The sequence below is a fragment of the Euleptes europaea genome, chromosome 19 (genome assembly GCF_029931775.1).
Source record: "Euleptes europaea isolate rEulEur1 chromosome 19, rEulEur1.hap1, whole genome shotgun sequence".
Taxonomy (NCBI): domain Eukaryota; kingdom Metazoa; phylum Chordata; class Lepidosauria; order Squamata; family Sphaerodactylidae; genus Euleptes; species Euleptes europaea.
In genome coordinates, this window is record NC_079330.1 from 822,246 (window position 1) to 844,095 (window position 21,850).

Here is a 21,850-nt window from a genome sequence, read left to right on the forward strand (position 1 = left end):
GCCATTCAAGGAGGCCCTCCCTACACTCTTTATTGAAACTTAGGTGACAAGGGACCTGTCCTGTCAGGATTTTAACATAGGGACAGTTTGTTTCCTCTGTCTCTGTGATATTTAACACAGTATTTGGTATTTTCTTAACATTAGTTGCATTGAAGTTCTAGTTCCATTGTTTTGTGTCACATTGAGAACTTCCTGTAGTGAACTAGGATACTTTGCAAACAAATAAAATCTTGCTGTCCAGGAATCCCACAGTGGGGTGATGGCAGCCCACCCATCGACCCATATGTCTCCCTGAGCATTCAAGACCAGCCACCGAAGCCAAAGCGAGGGATTTGTTGGTGGCTTCTTCAGAATGAACAGGCCCCTGGTGAAATGAGGCAACCCCTAAGTCTGGTTCATTTCATACGGTAGTCCTGCTTCCCTTTCAGACCAAGCACACCACCTGTTAGCAGCCAGATTCCCTGAGTAATATTACAGGAAGTGTGAATTGCTAAATTATAGCATTTCTACAGGAGGGGACCAGCCCTTTTTGTGTCTGAATGTGTGATGACCTCCCTGGTGATGATGTAGCACACCCAGTCCTTAAAACCTACGGAAGGCAGGCGGCAGGCTGGATTCTGGGGGAGAACTGGCACCTCCCCCTCTCCCATCCCCAACTATATAAAGCTCTACCTGCACAGGGAGAGAACAAGGAGGGGCAAAACTCCCATGATCTTCAAGCCAGTCGCTCCTGTTTGGCCATAAACAGCCCAGGCGCACCGGAGAAGCCTTCATTCCCTTTGACCACCTTCTCCGAGAGGAGACAATGACAACCAAGCAACGAGTCCTCAGGGTCTCCACCGAGCAGCCCACCTATGCTGTCTGTGTGATGGGAACAGAAATCTCTCTGGACGTCGGCGGGTAAGTGATGGCGGCTGAAAGGACACTTTTGCTGTGTGACAGGGAAGAGCATGCGCCACGTGGACACTCGTTCAGCCAGGAGCTGTCTGGGACAGCCCTTGCCAAAGTGCCTCTTCCTTGGCCCCCGCTTCCCTTCCACAGCGTATGGGCCTACTTTACAGGGTGATTGTAAGGATTATTATTGGGGCACATAGGAAAAAGTTCTATATAAATGCTGTTAAATATTGTTGTTATAGCAACATAGAGGCCTCAAGGGCCATCTAGTCCAACTCTCTGCACAATGTTGTTAATATTATTGAGAGCCAGCGTGGTGTAGTGGTTAAGAGCGTTGGTTTGGAGCAGTGGACTCTAATCTGGAGGACCGGGTTTGTTTCCCCTTCTTCCACATGAAGCCAGCTGGGTGACATTGGGCTAGTAACACTCTCTCATCCTCACCTACCGCACAGGGTGTCTGTTGAAGCTGGTTTGATTCTCCCTTAAGTGGTAGAGAAAGTCGGCATATAAAAACCCACTCTTCTCCTTCTTCTCCTATTCCTGGAATGCCCCAGAAAAGTTGATCATTAGAGCATTGTGGCAATAGCCCACCCTCTTGTTTGTCCCCAAATAAGCGAGAGGTACACAGAGGTTATAGGAGCCCCGTGGCGCAGAGTGGTAAGCTGCAGTACTGCAGTCCAAGCTCTGCTCATGACCTGAGTTTGATCCCAACGGAAGTTGGTTTCAGGTAGCCAGCTCAAGGTGGACCCAGCCTACCATCCTTCCGAGGTCGGTCAAATGAGTACCCAGCTTGCTGGGGGTAAAGGGAAGATGACTGGGGAAGGCACTGGCAAACCACCCCGCAAACAAAGTCTGCCTAGGAAACGTCGGGATGTGACGCCACCCCATGGGTCAGGAATGACCCAGTGCTTGCACAGGGGACCTTTTTTTACACCTTTTTTACACAGAGGTTTCATGCCTTTCCTGACCATCTGAGGTCGCCTTGCTCTCCCTGTGCGTTTCCGTGCATTTTGCCTGCATTTTCCAGATGCTGTTTTAGCCAGAATCTGGAAAACGCGGCCAAAACACACGGAAACACGCGGGGAGTGCGAGGCGACCTCTGACGGTTGGCAAAGGCATGCATAATCAAAAGGAAGCCCTAAAGCAGTCAACGAGGGTGATCGCGGGGAAACAGCCCTGCATAAATGGCCCCGGTTCCCTGTACCATGACCAGGGCCTGGGTCTTCTGATCATTTCCAGCCTCTGCATGCAACCCAGGAAGTAGTTAAAGTCCTGCAGGATCTGAGCTCTGAATCCGAAATTCTGGATCCTGACCCTGATAAGAAACATTGCCCTTGTTTCTGAGCAGGGGAAGGTGTACATTTTCAAGAGGATCAGGTCTAGCTTTACGTTGAACTCCTTATATATGGGGGGGTGGGGACTCAAGCACTCAACATAAAAAGACTTTAGAGACACACACAAAAAGTGCACACCCCTGGGAACCAGGTGCTATTTCTGTCTATGATGACATCAGGCTGCAGACTTTCACATGAGTAACTGGTTGCAAATCATACTGTGCAAGCGAAGAAGGATGTCCTACGGTTAGGGTTGCCAGGTCCCTCTTCGCCACCAGCAGGAGATTTTGGGGGTGGAGCCTAAGGAGGGTGGGATTTGGGGAGGGGAGGGACTTCAATGCCATAGAGTTCAATTGCCAAACTGGCCATTTTTCTCCAGGTGATGTGATCTCTATCGGCTGGAGATCAGTTGAGTTAGCAGGAGATCTCCTGCTACTACCTGGCACTTGGCAACCCTCCCTACGGTGGTGGCAGCCGCCCTGCACACAGTTTTAAATCCTTAGATGGATTTCACGTGGGTGTCTGAAAGTGTTTTACAGCTCCTGTCCCACTGTTGGCGGCTATGCATGGAAGACAGACATGCAGTTTTAAATGGGCTTGAACCAAGATTTTGACATGGGTTGATGGTCCTCAGTCATTCCATTATGATGTCAATAGTGACGCTTGTCTTGAACCACTCTGGGAGCAGCCCTGGGCAAGTGGGACATTGTGCAGATGGTGACATTCTGGAGCTTTTCTCCAGATATGTTTCATATTAAGACGGCCCATCCTCACTCCCAAGAGGGAGTTTCACTCAGCAGTAGTATGCTGAGGTGGTCAGAGTGTTGACCTGGGAGATCTGGGGTCAAATCCCCCTTCAGCCATAAAGCTCACATGTCTTTGGCTCAGTCACTCTCTTTCAGCCCAACACACCTCAAAGGTGAGGATAAAATGGGGGAGGGCAGCCCTTTGCATGCCACCCTGGCTGGCAGGGTGGAGTTCGGGGACAGGAGGGAGCTCAGTGGGGATGTGATGGAAATCAGTTTGCCCTGCCCTTTCCTCCACGGGGCACTGATCTCTGTAGTCTGAGGATCAATTGTTACTGAGATTCCCCCCTCCCCCGTAACCACTCCTCCAGACAGAACCAGCTTCAGGAATATGGTTATTGGCTGCATGGCTACTAGGGTTGCCAGGTCCCTCTTTGCCACCGACGGGAGATTTTTTTGGGGGGGCCTAAGGAGGGCGGGGTTTGGGGAGGGACCTCAGCGCCATAGAGCTCAATTGCCAAAGCTGCCATTTTTCTCCAGGTGATCTGATCTCTATCAGCTGGAGATCAGCTGAATTAGCAGGAAATCTCCTGCTACTACCTGGCAGTTGGCAACCCTAATGGCTACAGATCATAAATCTAGCGGAACCAACTGCAAGAGAAGAAGCTATTACAGGGGTTTATGGCTAGATATATTGCCTCTTTCTTTCCCCTGTTAAATTCTGCATGCTGACAGATTAATATCTCTCTTTACAAGTAGCTGCAAGGCATTGATGGAGCAGAGACAGAGGGGGCAGAGAGAGAGAGTAGCGGAAAGATTACTTTCTCTATTGCATAAAGGTTCTACATATCCTTTTACGGGGCAGTTAGATTGGAGTCTGGCAGCACCTTAGAGACCAATAAGGGTTTCAGGGCCAGAGTTCCCTTCATCAGACCGAGTGGGGTAGAATTGGAGACCTCTGAATCCTTTTATCCTAGTCAGAAGGTGGGGAGGGGTGTTGGAAAGAAGGAACTCAGGATGCAGAGGTACAATGCAAAATGAAATCTGCTTGATTAGAGCAGAGGGGAAATGCTGGGGGAGGGTTAGCATCTGGAGTGAGATACGAATCCTAAGTCCCTATTCAGCCCTGGGGAGGTTGTTCTAAACTGTTGGACTTGAATCTAACTGTTTCCAGGGCACATACACTAATTGCCTGGATTTACATACTTTCTCTCTTCTTCTTTTTTCTTTGCCTTTCTGTCTGTCTGGCTCTCGTTCTGTTTTTCTTTTTCTTCTCTCTCCCTTTTATTCTCTCTTTTTCTCCTGAAAGGGTTGACGGAAAGATTAGCATGCAGCCATGCAAAACACAGATCCCACAGAGAAGTTTTGCTTTGTAAAGGCTGATTGATACCCGTCATGTTCTTAGAAGGTATGAAATACTGCACCTAGGGAAAGTATCATTATCTATGAAATTGTTATAATTTTTACTTAAGTAGTTTAAACATGGATGGCCTCAAAACTCTTTTTGGGCTTGTGAAATAAGAACAGAAGGTGAAAGGAAAGTGTCCGCTCATTAGCAGACTAGCACAGCAAGTTCTTTTTTCCCGCATGGCTGTTTCACTCGGAGTCACCCCTCCGATGATATTGGGTCTATGTGTTGATCATCAGGGTTGCCAACCTCCCATTAGGGGAACCCAGGAACTTTATGAAATCACACTAGCCTCTTGAAGGCAGAAGGAGTTTGTTGAATGGAATTGTATAACATATAAAATTTATACCGACTGGAGAAATAAAGTGTCAGAGGAGGAACTGAAGAAGAACAGAAACGGCCGCCTTCCTCTTCTGCCTGACATCTGGAAAAAGAACATATAGAAGATTAGTCCTATTGGGACAAAATATTATTATTAGAACTTGATAGGAATGAACTTTGTGATACATACCTGGTATATGCATGGTATATACCTGTTGGGATATGTAATTTGACTTCACTAGTTGGTTTATTATTATTGTAATAGTTCACATAGTTATACAGTCTTTTGTAATAATGCAGTGAATAGAATTATTGCTTAATATCTGTTGATATTAAAATCTTGTACTTTAAAGGATTGAGTCTGTGGCTTTTTGGCAGCAACTTCCAGGTACTAGTTGGAGATCTCCTGCTATTACAACTGATCTCCAGGTGACAGAGATCAGTTCCCCTGGAGAAAACGGCTGCTTTGGCAATTGGACTCTATGGCATTGAAGTCCCTCCCCTCCCCAAACCCCACCCTCCTCAGGCTCCGCCCCAAAAACCTTCTGCCGGTGGCAAAGAGGGACCTGGCAACCCTATTGATTATGCATGCTGTTTCCGACCGTCAGAGGTTGCCTCGCTCTCCCCCTGCATTTTCCTGCATTTTGCCCATGGTTTCAAGTGACGGCAAGCGAAACAGCCATTCAGAAAAGACTTACGATTAAGGCCCAAAAGAAAAAGAAACCACACAAATATTTACCATATTTTAAGATGCAGGCCTGCAGTTGCACATTTTAAATCTCAGGAGTGAAATCAGAATGAAGCGTTCTACTGGAGAAAGAGTACAGTTAATTTCAAGGGAGGAAAGAAGTCTTATTTTGGTCTCTTACATGTGTGTTCACCTGGAATAAAGTGGCACTGTCAGATGCTTTTCTCTCTGATTCACACATGCGTATTCAAAAACCCAGCATCATGTTCACTGGCATGCATCAACACAGAGCAACCACCACAGATCAAACTGTCTCTAGCCCAGAATAGGCTTTGGCTCGAATTCTGCCCTTCCTCGGGATAAACACAAGGTCTGTTTCCACAGCTTGCACTTGTGGAACGACTTCTCCAGGGCCTCCTGCCCATCAGGGCCTGAAGATCATAGAAATCAGCAGCACAACAGGGCAAGACTGGCTAATTAACTGGTGCTTCTGCTGCCAGATTCAAAGAATCTTGCCTCTGATTTCACTGTGACACCTTTTGCAACTGAATGCTTCCCTCAATAATTTGTTTTGGCACTAGATCCATCCCAGAGGGTGCCACAGATTTTGTGGTCCAGGGAACCACTGATCTCAGAGTCTCTGTAATCTACGATCCAAAGCTTGTCACACCAAGTGCATCACGATGGCCCCTGAACTCTGGTGTGGAGGTCATCGTGGCCATGAATGGCCCCAGCAGCGCTGTCAACGATAACAAGGTGAGCACAGGTATCATGAGAAAACTTCATGAGTCACCGGATACCTCCTGGAAGCAAGTGGTAGGCTTAGGGGTCAGAAGTTTGCTTGGTTACTTGGCCACTCTAGGCCACTGGGTCTAGACTGGGGGTCTCTCACCCATAAGTTGCTTGCTCCTGCTTCAGTGCTGTTGGGAAGCAAGCCCCCCTCCACTTCTCCTAGGCATCATCCTGAGTCTCCTGGCCTTGCCCACCAGTCCTGGTTTGCACCATCCCTACCTTGCTGGTGTCTGGCAAATTCCTCTGAAGAGTGTCTGGCTAGGGCCTCAGTCTTTTCTTGGTTACCCTCTGGGCATGAGGTGGTGGTGGTGATGGGAAGACCAGATACGCTACAGCAGGGATCCCCACCTTTTTCAGCCTATGGGCAGGGCACCTCTGGAGTTCTGACACAGCATGATGGGTGCAGCCATAAAATGGCTCCCACAGGAGGTGGAGCCCATCACAAGATGGCTACTGCAACTTACCTTCGGTCACACAATGAAGATCCTTGTTCTGTGATGGCAGCTGCTGTAAAAGCAACTTTTAAAAAAAAACCTGCACACAGCTGATCAAATCTCCAATAGCCTGACAGAACCCTTGCTGGGGGGAAGCCTCACTTGACCCTTCCCACTTTCTAAAAACACATGGTGGGCACCTAGAAAGGTGCTGGTGGGCAACGTGGTGCCCATGGGCATCTCTTCGGGGACTCCTGCACTAGAGAACAGGGTTCTTGAGACGTACCTCCTTGAATAGCACATAGGTTGTTGGAGGACCGTTTTGAAAAAGGAGGACCAGGCATCACACCCCGTTCTCCAAAGTGGCACGCTGGCACAGGGCCCTTTTCTTCAGCCACTGGTTCCTACTTTGTGCTTCTGGGTTGAAACATCTCTGATCCCCCCTTTAATGGCTCCCCTTCCCAGCACCCGAGTCACTGTTATACATTCATTTACAGACCTAAGTGAGCAAAAGAAAATTTAAGCCTCAGGTGGACGTAAGATTTAGTTGCTGCTGAATGTGAGCAAGTGTTTTATCTTCTTGTAGGTTAAAGTTTCCTATTATGGTCCAGCAGGAGAGACGCTTTCCAGTGCTTGGCTGTACCTCACTTGCATGGGTAAGTAATAAGATGACTCTGAGATGTTGCAATGCAGTTCTGCATTCCTGCAGAATGTAGTCCTAATTCAGATCTTGCAGAAATGGAAGAACTGGTATCTCACACCAGTGTCTCCAGGAATAATAATAATAATAATAAGAGTTGGTTTCTATACCCTACTTTTTCTCTTCCATAAGGAGTCTCAAAGTGGCTTACAATCACCTTCCCTCCCCCTCCTTTTCACAACAGACAGCTTGTGAGGTAGGTGGGGCTGAGAAAGTTCGGAGAGAACTATGACTGGCACAAGGTCACCCAGCAGGCTTCACGTGGAGGAGTGGGGAATCAAAGATGTGGCTAGGAGAAGATAACCGATATTTTAATTTTGGCTCTATCTTAGCTATTTCTCTGGATGTTGATACCAACCGAAATGGAGTGGTACAGACCAATGCAACCAACAAGGTAACAGATGAATTCTTATTCCCTGGGGGTTGAGGCACAGAGCGCTTCTGCATCCAGGTTCAAATCCAAGGGGTCCATGCAACCACAGGCAGTCTGCGTTCTCTACACAGCATCTGTGAGCCAGAAAACTGAATGAAGTTCACATGAAGAACGCTGCCCAATTCAGGTATAAAGAAGGTGATACCGCCTTTTGAGCAGCCTTCTATAAGGTTAAGCTTGCAAAATCTTCTCCAACCGATGGGACCAAAATGTTTCCTATGTGAAACCAGGTCTCATGAATGTTCTGGCATACAACCCCATTATGACAGGGAAGAGCAAAGTGTTTGGGGAAGAGCAAAGTGATGAGTCACAATGTTTGAAGTGTTTCTCATTGTTTTACAAGATCTGTTCAAATTATGCGCATCCATGGGCAGTTTTGAATAATAATGACCTCTAAATGGGGTGGGGTAGGGGGAATTCCTGTCAAGGGACTTCACCCTGGAAAGAGATCTGCACAAAAACATGCATGGAACTGGAATGAGGAGCAGTGAGCTCAGTCTCCCCTCAACAGCCCCTGAGCACCAAGCCCTCGCTCTGGGAAGGGGAGAGTCAAAACACCCTCATGGGATCTTTTCTTCCCCTTTCTCCCTTTCCTCAACAGAAAAAATGGACCTGGGGCCCCAATGGAAAAGGAGCTGTTTTGCTGGTGAATTGTGATAGGGATGGCCCAAACTCTGGGAACATGGACAGTGCTTACTCACACGTGCAATCCTCTGCAGGTATTCACTAGGGCCAAGGGTTACATTATGCAGCCGGGGAGAGGGGGCACAATTTGCAGGCAGGAAAAACTATCTTTCAGTTCCCTCGTGCCTCTTCCAGCCATTCCTGGACAGACATCGTGCTAAGGTGGCTGACAGCAGTCAAGATAAATAACCAGGTCTCTTATCTGCTACCTCATGCAGTGATCTCCCTTTCTTGACTCACTCTGGCCACTCAGTTTCACAACACAGCAAACTTAGAACTACTGTGATGTGCTGTTTGCTCTGTGTAGGGCTGCCCTTGAAATCAGTTGGGAAACTTCAGTGGGTTCAAAATGCAGTGGCCCATTTGTAATCAGTGGTGAGCTATTGTGCTCATGTTGCTCAGAAGCTAGATTGGCTGCCTGGAGGTTTCCAGGCTCAGTTTTGACCTGTCTTGACCTGGGAGCCACATTCTTGGAGAACTGCCCCTCGGGGTCCTTCTTTCCCAGCCTCCTTGCTTTGGAGCTACCTCCCTGAAAGTGTAAGGAAATCCCTGCCTTAGTAGTGTTCAAGAGAGATATAGCCAGGAGCTGTTTAGGAGGATCTATGGGGACTCTTCTTGGTCTAGGACTGAAAGGAGATGGTTTTTATTTTGTGTTGGCTTTTCTGCCTTTGGTGTGGGTTGTTTTTAATCTTGTCATACCTGCCTTGAGTCCAAAGTGTTGGGAGAAAGGTGGGTTTATAAATAGATATAAATAAATAACCAGAGAATGGGCCCTGCCCACCTACTAGTCTGCACACTTCCCTTATATACTAATTTGTTCTCCCCTTATATACTAATCAATATGGCGGAAATAATAACCCCCAAACCAAGGAATCGAGACGGTAGCCATCCAGTGCCTCCAGCCCTCATGGCTTCAAAAGAAGGTTCATAGACTCATCTCAGTTTCAGAGACTTGACTGGTTATTTCCCAGCACAGTTTTCAAGAGGTAGCCCAAAAGAGTCACCTTCGCTTACACTAGACTTTCCCTTGGGCAGACAGACAGCTAGAAACTCAGCCCCCCACCCCAGACTTGGGGCTGATCAGGACTTCTTTGAGGAACTGCTGTTGTGCAACCCAGCCTTTCCCTCTTTTTTCCAAGACCTAGAAGACATGTCACTCATGATCCTGACCACCGAAGGCCCGGCTGACGTCTTTGAGAACTATAAACTTCATCTCTACGTCTCCATGTCTGATGCACCCAAACTGAGAGTTTTCCATGATAGTGGTGAGATGTCATTGCTTTATTCTAATGTCTGGTGGAAGGGCCAGGTACAGATGCTTCTGGCGGGTTTAATGGACTGCAGAGGGGTAGCGTATGATTCACATCCTTGATGAAGCATGAGCCGTTGATGCCTTTCCTTATGCTTTTGCATTGTAAGTGCCCAAGACAGTGTCTGTCCTGACCATTTAAACCAGTTTAAAACCACTCTCTGATTTCTTAAGGAATATTCCAGATTTATCAAACTGCTTAGGAGGCAGAGAGTCTGACATTGCATGTTTGTATAACTCCTGTCCTCTCAGCCTTACCAGTCTTCAGAAAATGCTTTTGATGCTATGCCATGTGCTCTGTTTTGCTGCAGGTAATGCTTCTCTCTCCACTTATGAGCATGTGTTGGGGTCAGATAAGCTCTCCTATACAGTGAAATGCTCTGGTGGGAAACAGCAGACTTCCTTCCTTGTGGAGGGCCTGGCCTTCCCAGACGCTGGATTTGATGGCCTGGTTTCCTTGAGCGCCACACTTTTGGAGGTCTCTAGCCAGGTACAGTGCTGGTGGGGGAAATGGGGATGTGGTCTGCAGTGGAGCGGAGGGAGCCTTTGCTTACCGCCCATGTAGCCTACTATAGGAGTGGCCATAGCATAGTGGTACAGGACACAGCACAGTGGCCGAGCTTTCAAGTCATGTGCTCATTGCCTAGCAATCTGACTGGGAAGTTCTTCTGAGATGTTATTTATTTGTTTATTAAAACATGTACATCCTGTCTTTCTTCTTGGTTCAAGGTGGCTTACAATAATACAGTTATAACATCCCCAGTTGAAACCAAAGATAAAATATCACACCCCAAAGGCCTCCCTCTTCCCCTTCTTAAAAGATACCTGCCATTCAAACATCCTCAAAAGCCCTGGCAAACAGGCAGGCCTGGCAGCCCCTCCTGAAGATCTCCAAGGAGCCCCCCCCCCCCCGCCTCTTCTGGGATATCCTTCCACAGAGCCAGATGGAAAAGGCCCCGGCTCTGGTTGATGCCAGATGGGCCACCCTGAGTGGTGGGAGAGCTGCCTGACAACTGTCGTTGGTGCACAGGGACATCTGTGGGTCCCAGCTCATGAAGATGCCGGAAAGACATTGGCTTTCATGGTGGACAGAACGGGACTAGATGAAAGAATGGTCTGACTCAATACAAGACAACTTCCTAGTCCATAGGTCTCTTAATCGTTGCTTTTAAAATATAATCTCTCCCTGTTTGCTTTCCACAGGATTGTCTAGACACCCCCGTTTTCTCAGACACGGTGCGTTTCCGGGTGGCTCCTTGGATAATGACCCCAAATACCCAGAAGCCCTTAGAGGTCTTTGTCTGTAGGTAAGAAGGGAAAACAGTGCTCAGTGTTAGAGATGCTAGAATTGCTTAAGATTGTAAAGCCAGTGTTTAAAGTGAAGCTTGTTTGGTTGTTCTGTTGGACTGGATATTGAGAAGAAGAAGAAGAAGAAGAAGAGTTGGTTTTTACACCCCACTTTTCTCTACCTTTAAGGAGTCTCAAGGTGGTTTACAAGGTGGCCTTCCCTCCCCCTCCCCACAACAGACACCTTGTGAAGTAGGTTCTGAGAGAACTGCGACTAGCCCAAGGTCACCTAGCAGGCTTCGTGTGGAGGAGTGAAAAATCAAACCCTGCTCTCCAGATTAAAGTCCCCCGCTCTTAACCACTACACCACGCTGACTCTCTTACAATTTTCCTATGGAATGCTGGGAACAGATGTGACAAGACAAGAATCAAGTTTGGGAAATGGGTAGAATCCTGATGGCCAACCTAATCTGAAATGGGCTTAAATTTGCAGTTGAGGCACACAGATGCTTCCCAGGGGAAGGGAACTGCCCTCTTTGTTGATTCTTCCTTTTCTTCCCAGCGTTGGGAAATGGTCGGAATCCAACAAGGACTTTGTGGAGGCTGTGAGAACTCTGGCCAAGGAAGCCAATTGCAAGTTGACAGTTTGCCCAGAGCTAGACAATCACCGTGACCGCTGGATCCAGGTATCCTCCTTAAGATTGCACAGCAGTGGGTTGAAGCAGGAAGTCAAGGGGGGAGCAGAACTTAGTCCACCAAGCAGCCATAAAGTCCAGTTGATCCAAGCGTATAAGTCTAGCCTCATACCACAAGGCATGTGACTTCCTTTGTTGCAATAAGAATTGCTGATCACCAGGGATGTTTGGCTGATAAAACGTGTTTTAGCCTCAGTTCCCTTTGAAAAAAATATCACCCAAACATCCCTGGCCATGATCGATTACTGGGCCATCTGCCTGTAGAACCAGAATTCTATCTACAGAGAAGGAGCAGTTTGAACAGTCTGAATTTGAGCTCAGAAAGAAGAAGACTGTGATCTGTGAATTTTGGCTGGACTTGGTGGAACACAGATTTTGATGTGATGCAGGGGAGGGGATGGACAGATGGCTCTTTGGGGACCTGCTGGATTAGCAGTTGTGATGCTCACCTTTAGAATCTGCATGTTCCCAATATGCTCTACTTGTATATTTTGCAAGTATCTAAAATTACGAAAGACACCAGTGATCTCAATACAAGGAAACAAATACAGGAAGGTGGCCACCCAGGGAAAATCACCTGCCAACCTGGGAAGTGGAATGAGATAGATAGATAGATAGATAGATAGATAGATAGATAGATAGATAGATAGATAGATAGATAGAGAGAGAGAGAGAGAGAGAGAGGGAGAGAGAGGGGGGGGAGGGAGAGAGAGGGGGAGAGAGAGAGAGAGAGAGAGAGATCTGAATGGGAACATTGACCCTAATTTTTCTACCTACAGGATGAGATGGAGTTTGGTTATGTGGAAGCTCCCCATAAGTTGTTCCCTGTTGTCTTTGACTCTCCCAGGAACAGAGGACTTAAGTATTTCCCAGTTAAGAAGATTCTGGTAAGGCAAGGGCTCCTCAGCATGTAGTTTCCTTAACTAGGGAGTGGTCCTTCCTTCCCTTAATGATGCCTAGAAAAGAAACACTGATATTACATTATTACCCCATCCTTCCTTCAATGAGGTTGGGGGTGGGTAGGGAGGGGATTTCCACCTTTGTATCCTCAAGGATCCTGTGAGGCAGATTAGGTGAGAGAATGAATGAATGGCCCAAAGTTACTAAGCTTTGTAACGAAAGCCTGAAGTAGACGTGGTGCCCTTGCATCTGCCTCCAAGGGGGGCAAATAACACTCCCAGAGCTGTTTCGGCTCAGGAAAACAGTTCAGGGGGGAAGGCACAAGCCCCTCCTCCCCCGGTACCACAGTCCCAATCTGAATCAGCACTTGGGGAAATCAGTTCCCCACATCTGCGCTCTGGCTTAGAGGAAGGTGAGTTGGGTTGGGAGAACCCTGACCCAACTCTTGGGCTAATGCCTTGTCTAGTTTGGGCCTGAGTGGGGGTTTGAATTTGGATCTCCCCACTCTCTCTAAACGCTGCTGGCTGGCTGTTTACAGTAGGAGAGCAGAGAGCTTACAGAGGGCTTCACTGCTGAGAGGGAATCTGAAGTTTTCCCAGTCCAAGTCCCTTCTACCCCACACCAACTGTCCTAAAGAGTTCTTTGGCTGGGTAATGGCATTTCACCCTCCCCCTTTGGCATCAAAAAAAGTTTTCTACAGACCAACAAAAAGTTAAATATCCAGCTTCCTGTGGAATGCCTTCCTTTTTAAAATTCTTGCACACACACTACTTTTTAATGTTTTATTCTTTTTTAAGGGACCTGATTTTGGGTATGTGACTCGAGAACCTAAAGATGTCTCCAGCCTGGACTCATTTGGAAATCTGGATGTTAGCCCTCCTGTGACTGTTGAAGGGAAGAAATATCCTCTGGGGAGAATCCTCATTGGGAGCAGTTTCCCAGGAGCTTCTAAAGTGTAGGAAGAATGCACTTTGCACCTTAAATAGCCAGAGAATGTGTGGGGGTGTATGTTCTTGGGCTTCTGGCTTGCCAGTGGTTTAGACTTTGCATGACCTTAGGAACTCAGAACTGTGGAGAGACACACCCAACATCTGTGACCCAGAGACCAGAAGCATCCCAGGGTCAGCCATGATTAGTTTCCATGATAAAATGAGGTTGTCTAACAGGAAAGGTATCATAGTTATGGAGCACATGCAGGCAGACACAAGATCTATATGAGTGTGTACATGTACATGTTACATGCACCTTTCTTTAAAAAATCTAACATGTCAGTACAAAATAATATACTGTACTTCAAATAAAACCTTGCCTTTTCCCCTACAAGAGAAAGTGTGGGCAAACCTTTAAACTAACGTTGACTAACGTTTGGTATGGCAGCAAGCAGTGCCAGGGGAAAAAAGCTCTACCTCTGCTTAGGAGTGCACTGTTACTGTGCAATCCCATGCAGAGGTACTCCAGTCTCGGCCCATTCAAATCAGTGGGGTAACTCTGCCTAGGATTGCACTGTTGGCCTTTTTTGAGAGAGAGAGAGAGAGAGAGAGAGAGAGAGAGAGAGAGAGAGAGAGAGAGAGAGAGAGAGAGAGACTAGGAGGATACTGTTAAGGCATAAACAAGAGGTTTTCTGTTACTGGGTGCTGCTTTGTCAGTTATGTGAGCATCCATAGAAAAGAAGAGTATCAGCTTACAAGACTAGCTAGAGATATGGCTAAAGCAAAAGCATTTTTAAGGAACACTGTTCCAACTTCCCAGCTTATATAGGGGCAAAGATGCCAAGTATGATAAAATGGCTGCTTTCAATGGATGCTTTTAGTTGCGAGGCCTGTTCAGTCATTACAAGTCTAGCGATCCAGCCTCCTATAGTGGAAGATCATGATTGCCATTTTGTGTGCCTAGAGCAACGTGCATATTTGTTTTCCAGCTTTGGTATGCATGAATGAGTATCCTCAAAAATCTAAGTGTGTGTGTGTGTACCTGTTTCTGCATGCTAACCCCTGTTTCTGTTCCTAGATGCAATACACATTTGGGCATTCTTACATTACAAAATACATGGAACTTAATGTATGAGCATGCCTCTGCACCTATGAAATTGTATTAATGTGAAAAGCCAACCTCAGGTTTCAAGCTCCTCTGTTCTAATTCCACTTTGCGCACACTCTGTCTCTCTTTTCTTCCCTCCTAGGCCTGGTAGCAGGAGAATGGCCAAAATTGTCAGGGACTTCCTCTATGCCCAGAAAGTTCAGTCCCCAGTGGAACTCTTTTCTGACTGGCTTGCCGTGGGGCACGTGGATGAATTCTTGACCTTCGTTCCAGCTCCTGACAGACAGGTACTGATCTGCAAGAAGATGGTTTAATTCTTAAGATGCTTCAGTTTTCCATTAATCCTAGCCTGGGACGGCTTTTACCAACCCATCGTGCCATTTCTTTGGGCTCCCTGGGCCACTAGTCACTAACAGTTAGGGTTGCCAACTGCCAGGTAGTAGCAGGAGATCTCCTGCTAATACAACTGATCTCCAGCTGATAGTGATCAGATCACCTGGAGAAAAATGGCCACTTTGGCAATTGAACTCTATGGCATTGAAGTCCCTCCCTTCCCCAAACCCCGCCCTCCTCAGGCTCCGCCCCAAAAATCTCCCATTGGTGGTGAAGAGGGACCTGGCAACCCTACCAACAGCTGTTCTCAGGTGTGGTGTGAAGTTTTGACCTAGGAACACAGGAACAGCTCTGCTGGATCAGACCAAGGGTCCATCTAGTCCAGCATCTTGACGCAGACACCATGCATCAGATGCTTCTTACAAGCCCATGAGCAGGGTGTAAAGGCAGCATCCCTCCCCTGATGTCACTTCTCTGCATTCTGTACTCAAATACCCATTGCCTCTGAATCTGGTGATTCCCTATAGCTATAATAACAGCCACTGATAAGCTTTATTGTCAGTGAAATTGCCCAATTTATGGAGGAGGGCTTTTCATTTCATTCTCTCACTTTCATAATCAAAAACTGCTCTGGTTGTAAACATTCTGTGGCCTTTTGCTTAAGACGTTGGAAAGCTGATGAACATTCTGTGACATCAAGGCAACTTAGCCATTGCATTACAGAAGCCTGTAAGTCAACAGGCTATAATAGGCAGACAAAAGTAGGAGATTACAAAGATTAATTGGATCTTGCCCAGCTTTCCTCCTTTGTCTTTCTCCATGCAGGGTTTCAGATTGCTTCTTGCCAGCCCCCTTGCCTGTTATAAACTATTCAAAGAGAAGCAGAAAGAAGGTTATGGAGATGCCACGCTCTTTGAAAGTGAGTCAGGAATGTGTTTTCTTCCTGGATAGTCACCCTCTTTGGTCAACAGGGCTTATTTGTTAAATTTATTTGCAGGCCTAAAGGGAATAAAGAGAAGGACTATTGACGAGATCCTAACAAACAAAACCGAGCGCAGTGCCAATGAATATGCACAGGTAACAATTTATTGAAGTTTTCTGGATCTAGGACTTTAGAACTGTGATAGTGGCCTCCCAAAATTTAGCCATTTCACAATAGCTAATGGGAGGCAGAGACACACACAGAGACACACAGGAGGCAGAGACACACACACATATAAACAAAAAAGAAGCCCAAGTACAGGGGACAAGAGAAGTAGTTTTTTAAAATAAACTAGAAAAGAGGGTGAAAGAATAAAACCTACACAGCAGAAACACGTAATGTTAATCTCCACAGCCAATCAGATCTCCAACTGGCCAATCAGAAGCCCTGCTGGGTAGATGCTCACCTGGCTCCTGCTACTTTCTAAAAACACTTGGCAGGTGCCAGGAAAGGTGTCAGCTGGTGCCACGGCAGCCACAGGAACCATGTTGGGAATCCCTGCTGTATTGGAATAGACTATTATATGCTCTAAAGATTGGGATATGGTTCACACATGGCAGAGGAGCAAAGCAGCAGAGCCTTAGAACAGGCCGCAGCTCTTAAAAATGTCACATTTTGGCATACTGCCTTATGTTAAAAACTCCCTGCAAACTGAACAATATTATGGCAAGCCAACAGAACTCCCTTCCCTGTTGGGCTATTTTTCTCTTTCCATGGAGGATATTTTTGTGCAAAGGAGCATTCACATGTGGAATCCACACCTGCAGCGGTGCTGCCCATTCTACTGCTTCCTTCTCCTGCGTGAGTGAACCAGACTTAGAGATACAAAGAAAAGGGGGGAAGAAGCAATCTCCCCAAAGGAAATGTCAGTATTGTCAAACAGAGATAAATGTCAGTTCTAATAGAGAATATTCATACAAGATAGGGAAAGGAAGCAGAAGGAAGCATTAAGTGGCCTTAAGCAAGCCACTGTCAGCCTCACCTAAGCATCGGCAATATTGGGGAAATAGCACTGACCTACCTTTCAGGGCTGTTGGACATACATGCGAAGCACTTTGGATACTGAAAGTGCTGTATAAATGCCAGGTGTTATTGCTGAGAGAGGCAAGTAGGTACACATGTCCCAGTATTTTCCATCCAGGCATCCCAAGAGTGAGGGCTGCTTCCACCAGAATGGGAAGGTCACTATCCCATTACCAGAGCCCCCAATTTTTTTTTTACCAAAGAAACTGAAATTTAGAAATTATTATCCTCCAGGAAATTTGAAAGAGAACCCCAGTACATTTGAATTAAAAATGGATAGCACTTGAAAACTTTCTTCAATATCCTAAACCAACCCAAGAGGCGCTTTGCAAAAAATGTATTACTAAATAACCCCCCTAATTTTCTTTTTACCTCCATGAATGGGCCAGGATCACACAGAGAATTAAGGGGCTGGACAATCTAGTTCGATACAGATTCGATTCTAGTTCGATACAGATTTTAACAAGCCACTAGTGAAAAGTCACTTGGTTGGACATGAATGAAAGGCACTACTGTTTATTGTGAAACAAAACATTTTTTAAAGCTTATGTGCCTTTTCATGAAAAGCCCCACCACGTGTGTTTAGTGATATCTTCCGGTAGCTATCACAGCTTCACAGCTGATGGGACTGAAACATAATTCTGTTCAAACATGGGGGTTTTGATATTTGGTAGAGAAAAAAAGACTGGCTTTATCTTCAGGCAAAATGTGGCATTGTTGAGGTGTTGACATTTTCTTAAGCCTCATAGGGGATTCCATTTCAGAGTGAATACTGAGGCTGTTACCGCACTAGGTATTCCCAGCGATGTATTAAGAGTTTGAAAATGTTATAAAAAATACTGTTCGCACTTTCTATGTATTCCCAGCGACGTATTAAGGGTTTGAAACGGTTATAAAAAATACTGTTCGCACTTTGTTTGGCCCCTTTAACTGTGAAGATGTCTTCCAACCATTTTTTAGCCGTGGCATCCAAAAACCCTTTTAAAGCGATGTTTTTTATAACATTTCCAAACTCTTGATACATCGCTGGGAATACGGTACCTAGTGCGGTAACAGCCTGACAGAAACTGCAGCTGGCTAAACTGAGGTAAACTGTAACACACTGGCGGTTTAAAAACACACACACCTCTCATTAGTTCAGGCTTGGACATGGAGCATAGCTGATTATGTCAAAAAGCAATCATTTGTGAGATGGTGTGATAAAAGCACTTCGTGAATTCACGATGGTACATTTTGTCATTCATTAGGCTGCCTTATCTTTCTTTAGTCTAGAATATACTACATTTCACTGAGAGGAAGCAGCCTTGGTCCAAGAAGAAAGGCAGGGCATCAGTATTTTAGTCAATAAATGTAAAACGTAACCTGAGGAAAAATGTTAACCGAGGCTGACCCTGAGCGAAGACTTGGGGTGTGTCTTGAGGTAGACACGGGGGTGTTTTTTGAGAAGCAACTCTGGCCTGACCCCTGAGGCGGTTGGCACTGGGCATGATGGCTGCCCGCTTCTTTTTCTTGCAGACTTGGATTGACTGGAACCGCAGCATTCTCAAGCGGAAGCTGGGGCTGAGCGAAGCAGACATTGTCGACATCCCTCAGCTCTTCGAGCTAGAGGGCTCCAGAGCAACTGCCTTATTCCCAAACATGGTGAGGCGCCCACCCACCCCTCTGCCTTTCTTATCCATCACGGAGGGACATCACCACCACCACCCAAGTCAAGCTTTCTGTGGGGGCTTCCCTAGCCTGCTCCTACTGGCGGGTGGGTGTTGTTCCCCTTCGGCCTGTGGCAGCTTTCAGCTGGTGGGAAATGGTTGTGAATACACAGCACTGAGGACAACGCAGTCAGGACAGCCATCCTCCCCATCTTGTCTTGCTTGTGAATTTCCCACGTGCACCTGGCTGGCTACCTTTTCCAACAAAATGCTGGCCTACGCCCTGATCCAGTGGGCCAGGTCAAGTCTCAAAGTTCTCTCAAAGGTCTCAGAGAGAGCCAGCGTGGTGTAGTGGTTCAGAGCGGTGGTTTGGAGCGGTGGACTCTGATCTGGAGAACTGGGGTTGATTCCCCCCACTCCTCCACATGAGCGGTGGAGGCTAATCTGGATTTGTCTCCCCACTCCTCCACATGAAGCCAGCTGGGTGACCTTGGGCAAGTCACAGTTCTCTTAGAGCTCTCTCAGCCCCACCTACCTCACAGGGTGTCTGTTGTGGGGAGAAACTTGGCATCTAAAAACCAACTCTTCTTCTTCTTTCAGTGACCCTCCCTCTCCACCTTCCTTTTAAAAACAGGGGCATCTTGCTGCATTCTCAGCAGTTGCATCACTGAAACTCAGGAGGAGCTAAGCCACAAATCAGGATACACTTAAGCATTTGCTTCTTTGGCAAATGTTTCTGTTGTTGTTGTTATTTGTGGCTTTAAGCCAGAAAAACACAAATACTAATACAAACGTTGAATGGCCATTAAGCACCAAAGTGTCTGTTGTGCTGTTCTCACAATAGTGGCAAAGCTGCACTGTCTCCCCACATGACAAATGGTTTAATACCAGTTTCTCTGGCACAGCTTTGCCAAAGTATCCCAAGAATCGTCGTTTGAATGCTTAACAAATCTTGTCGAGTGACAATCTACAGAACTCTGATAGCTATTTCCTTTCCACAGTACGTTATTTTGTCTTGGAGGGAGGGGAGTATGTGTGTAATATACACACACTCTGCGGGGACAGAATAACAATTGATGCAGTTTAAATCTTGAGCGTGGTCCGGCCCAAACCTGGGGGGTTGCAAGCAGGTGGTGTTCAGGTGCAAGGAAACCTTAGTAGGGAAGTTCTTGGCTGAAACCAGCACTGACCGCTGCTCTTCTGCTCCTTGCAGGTCAACATGCTCGTGCTGGGGAAACACCTGGGCATTCCCAAACCGTTCGGCCCCATCATTGATGGGCAGTGTTGCCTGGAAGCAAAGGTCCGCTCCCTCTTGGATCCGCTGGGCCTGACCTTGACCTTTATTGATGACTTTTTCACCTACCACCAGTTGTCAGGAGAAGTTCACTGTGGCACCAATGTCCGACGGGAACCCTTCTCCTTCCACTGGTGGAATATATCCCCCTGAATCAGTGTGTTTATGTCGGGGGGGGGGAGGATTCTGGAGCCCTAACATTTCCTCAGCGCTTTGCGTGAAGGAGAGAGGACGAATGGTGTGGAAGATTTTGTGAAGAGAGTGGGAGAAACTGAGAAAGGAAAAGACACCCCAGAACTCCTCAACCCTTGGATTTTTTTTAAATGAGAGACAAACTGGGATTAAACCCCCTTGAAATGAGAGGGGCATCAAACTTTATAAAACAATGAAAGGATGTTTTAGGAGACATGAGGGCTTTGGAAGAAGGGGGGATTTTGATATTTAAAGTTACAGAGATATGTTCACTTACTGAACAGTAAGTCCCATTGAATGTTATAGGACTTAGCTGTGGAGTAAACAGAATCATGCATGCTTTATAATTTTATTTTTTATAAAATATGCCAATTCTCTTTTTACAACACCCATTGAGGGTCGCAATGGAAACATGTAATAGAATAAAAAATGCAACTTTTCCACAAAATGGAATGGGCAATGTTTGTTCTATGGGACCGGGCTGTTTCAAAATAAATACATTTCCAAAGCATTCTATAAAGGGGAGAAATAGCATAATTCTTGAGAAGGAACATGGGGAGGTTTCAAGAATTCAGAAACCACAACCTCTTATCTGGAAGAAATGTGTCATTGCTGTGATGTATTGGAGTGACAAAACAGAGGGTGTTAGTATCATATAGGGTGGAAATCGGAAAAGGGAAGACCTGGTTCAACTGGTGTATTTTATCCCACTGAATGATGAGCTACTTTTTTTTTTTTTTAATAAATTTTTATTAAGATTATTTTAACAATAAAAAAATATCAAACAAAAAAAAACAATACATGTAACAACAATAACAAAAAAAATAAGTAACAAAAATTACAAAATACATAATGCAAACTTGGAGGAGTATCCATATATCTCATTTATTACAATCTCAAATATCAAAGTTCTTATATTCAAAAAAAGAAAAGAAAAAGATACCCCTTCCCCCACCACCCACCATTAACAGTGACCCTTCACCCGACTTCCGCAGCAGGTGTCTAATCAGATTTTACTATTAAAAATACAAAGGTATAAAATTACTCTAGTTTCTACAACTCGTTAATTATAACCATAAAATCCATTTTTGCCATCTTATCCCAATATGAGGCGGCCTTTGACCAAGTTTGTTTAAACTTTTCCATATCTTTCCCATGTAGGAAATCTGTTAATTTGGCCATCCTCATATATATCCATATCTTCTCTCTCCAGATATTAATTGAAGGTTTATTCACTTGCTTCCAAACTTTAGCTATCACAATTCTTGCAGCAGCAAAGCTATACTGGCAGACAATTCTGTCTTCATCATTGATATTTTTTGGTGGTATTCCCAATAAGCAAAATAATGGTTTTCTTTTCACACTACCATTAATCAAATTATTCGTTTCCTTCAAAACTTTCTTCCAGAATTTTTTTATTTTTTTACAAAACCACCATACATGCATATATGTTCCTCTTTCCTTACCACATTTCCAGCACAGACCCCTGTCTTCTCTGTTTATTTTAGAAATCATCACTGGTGTTATATGCCATCTGTAAAACATTTTATATAGATTTTCTCTAATTTCATTGGTTATTGTAAATTTAAATTCTTTTTTCCATAATTTTTCCCATAGTTCCAAATCTATGTTAAAACCTAGCTCCTTCATCCATTTAATCATAATTGGTTTAACCCTTTCTTGTTCCAGATTAATTTCCATTAACAATTTATACAGTC

At 45.7% G+C, this 21,850-nt stretch overlaps 1 protein-coding gene across 1 annotated transcript; it reads left to right on the top strand.

Annotated features, from left to right (window-relative positions):
* The first annotated feature begins 805 nt into the window (after nt 1-805).
* LOC130491685 (protein-arginine deiminase type-3-like) lies at nt 806-20,093 on the top strand. The gene is made up of 16 exons (XM_056865472.1): nt 806-900; nt 5,973-6,147; nt 7,204-7,273; nt 7,650-7,711; nt 8,352-8,469; nt 9,574-9,699; nt 10,055-10,233; nt 10,947-11,050; nt 11,593-11,716; nt 12,505-12,612; nt 13,423-13,580; nt 14,817-14,949; nt 15,821-15,914; nt 15,993-16,072; nt 18,516-18,641; nt 19,860-20,093. Exons 1-16 carry the CDS (start codon nt 806-808, stop codon nt 20,091-20,093), a joined length of 1,986 nt encoding a protein of 661 aa, XP_056721450.1.
* The last annotated feature ends 1,757 nt before the right edge of the window (nt 20,094-21,850 follow it).

Bases quoted from the DNA above. Each gene is read 5' to 3' on its own strand.
- LOC130491685 (XM_056865472.1), top strand. From the start codon at position 806: ATGACAACCAAGCAACGAGTCCTCAGGGTCTCCACCGAGCAGCCCACC. The intron at 901-5,972 runs GTAAGTGATGGC...TTTTGGCACTAG, and splicing joins ATCTCTCTGGACGTCGGCGG to ATCCATCCCAGAGGGTGCCA. The intron at 11,717-12,504 runs GTATCCTCCTTA...TTCTACCTACAG, and splicing joins ACCGTGACCGCTGGATCCAG to GATGAGATGGAGTTTGGTTA.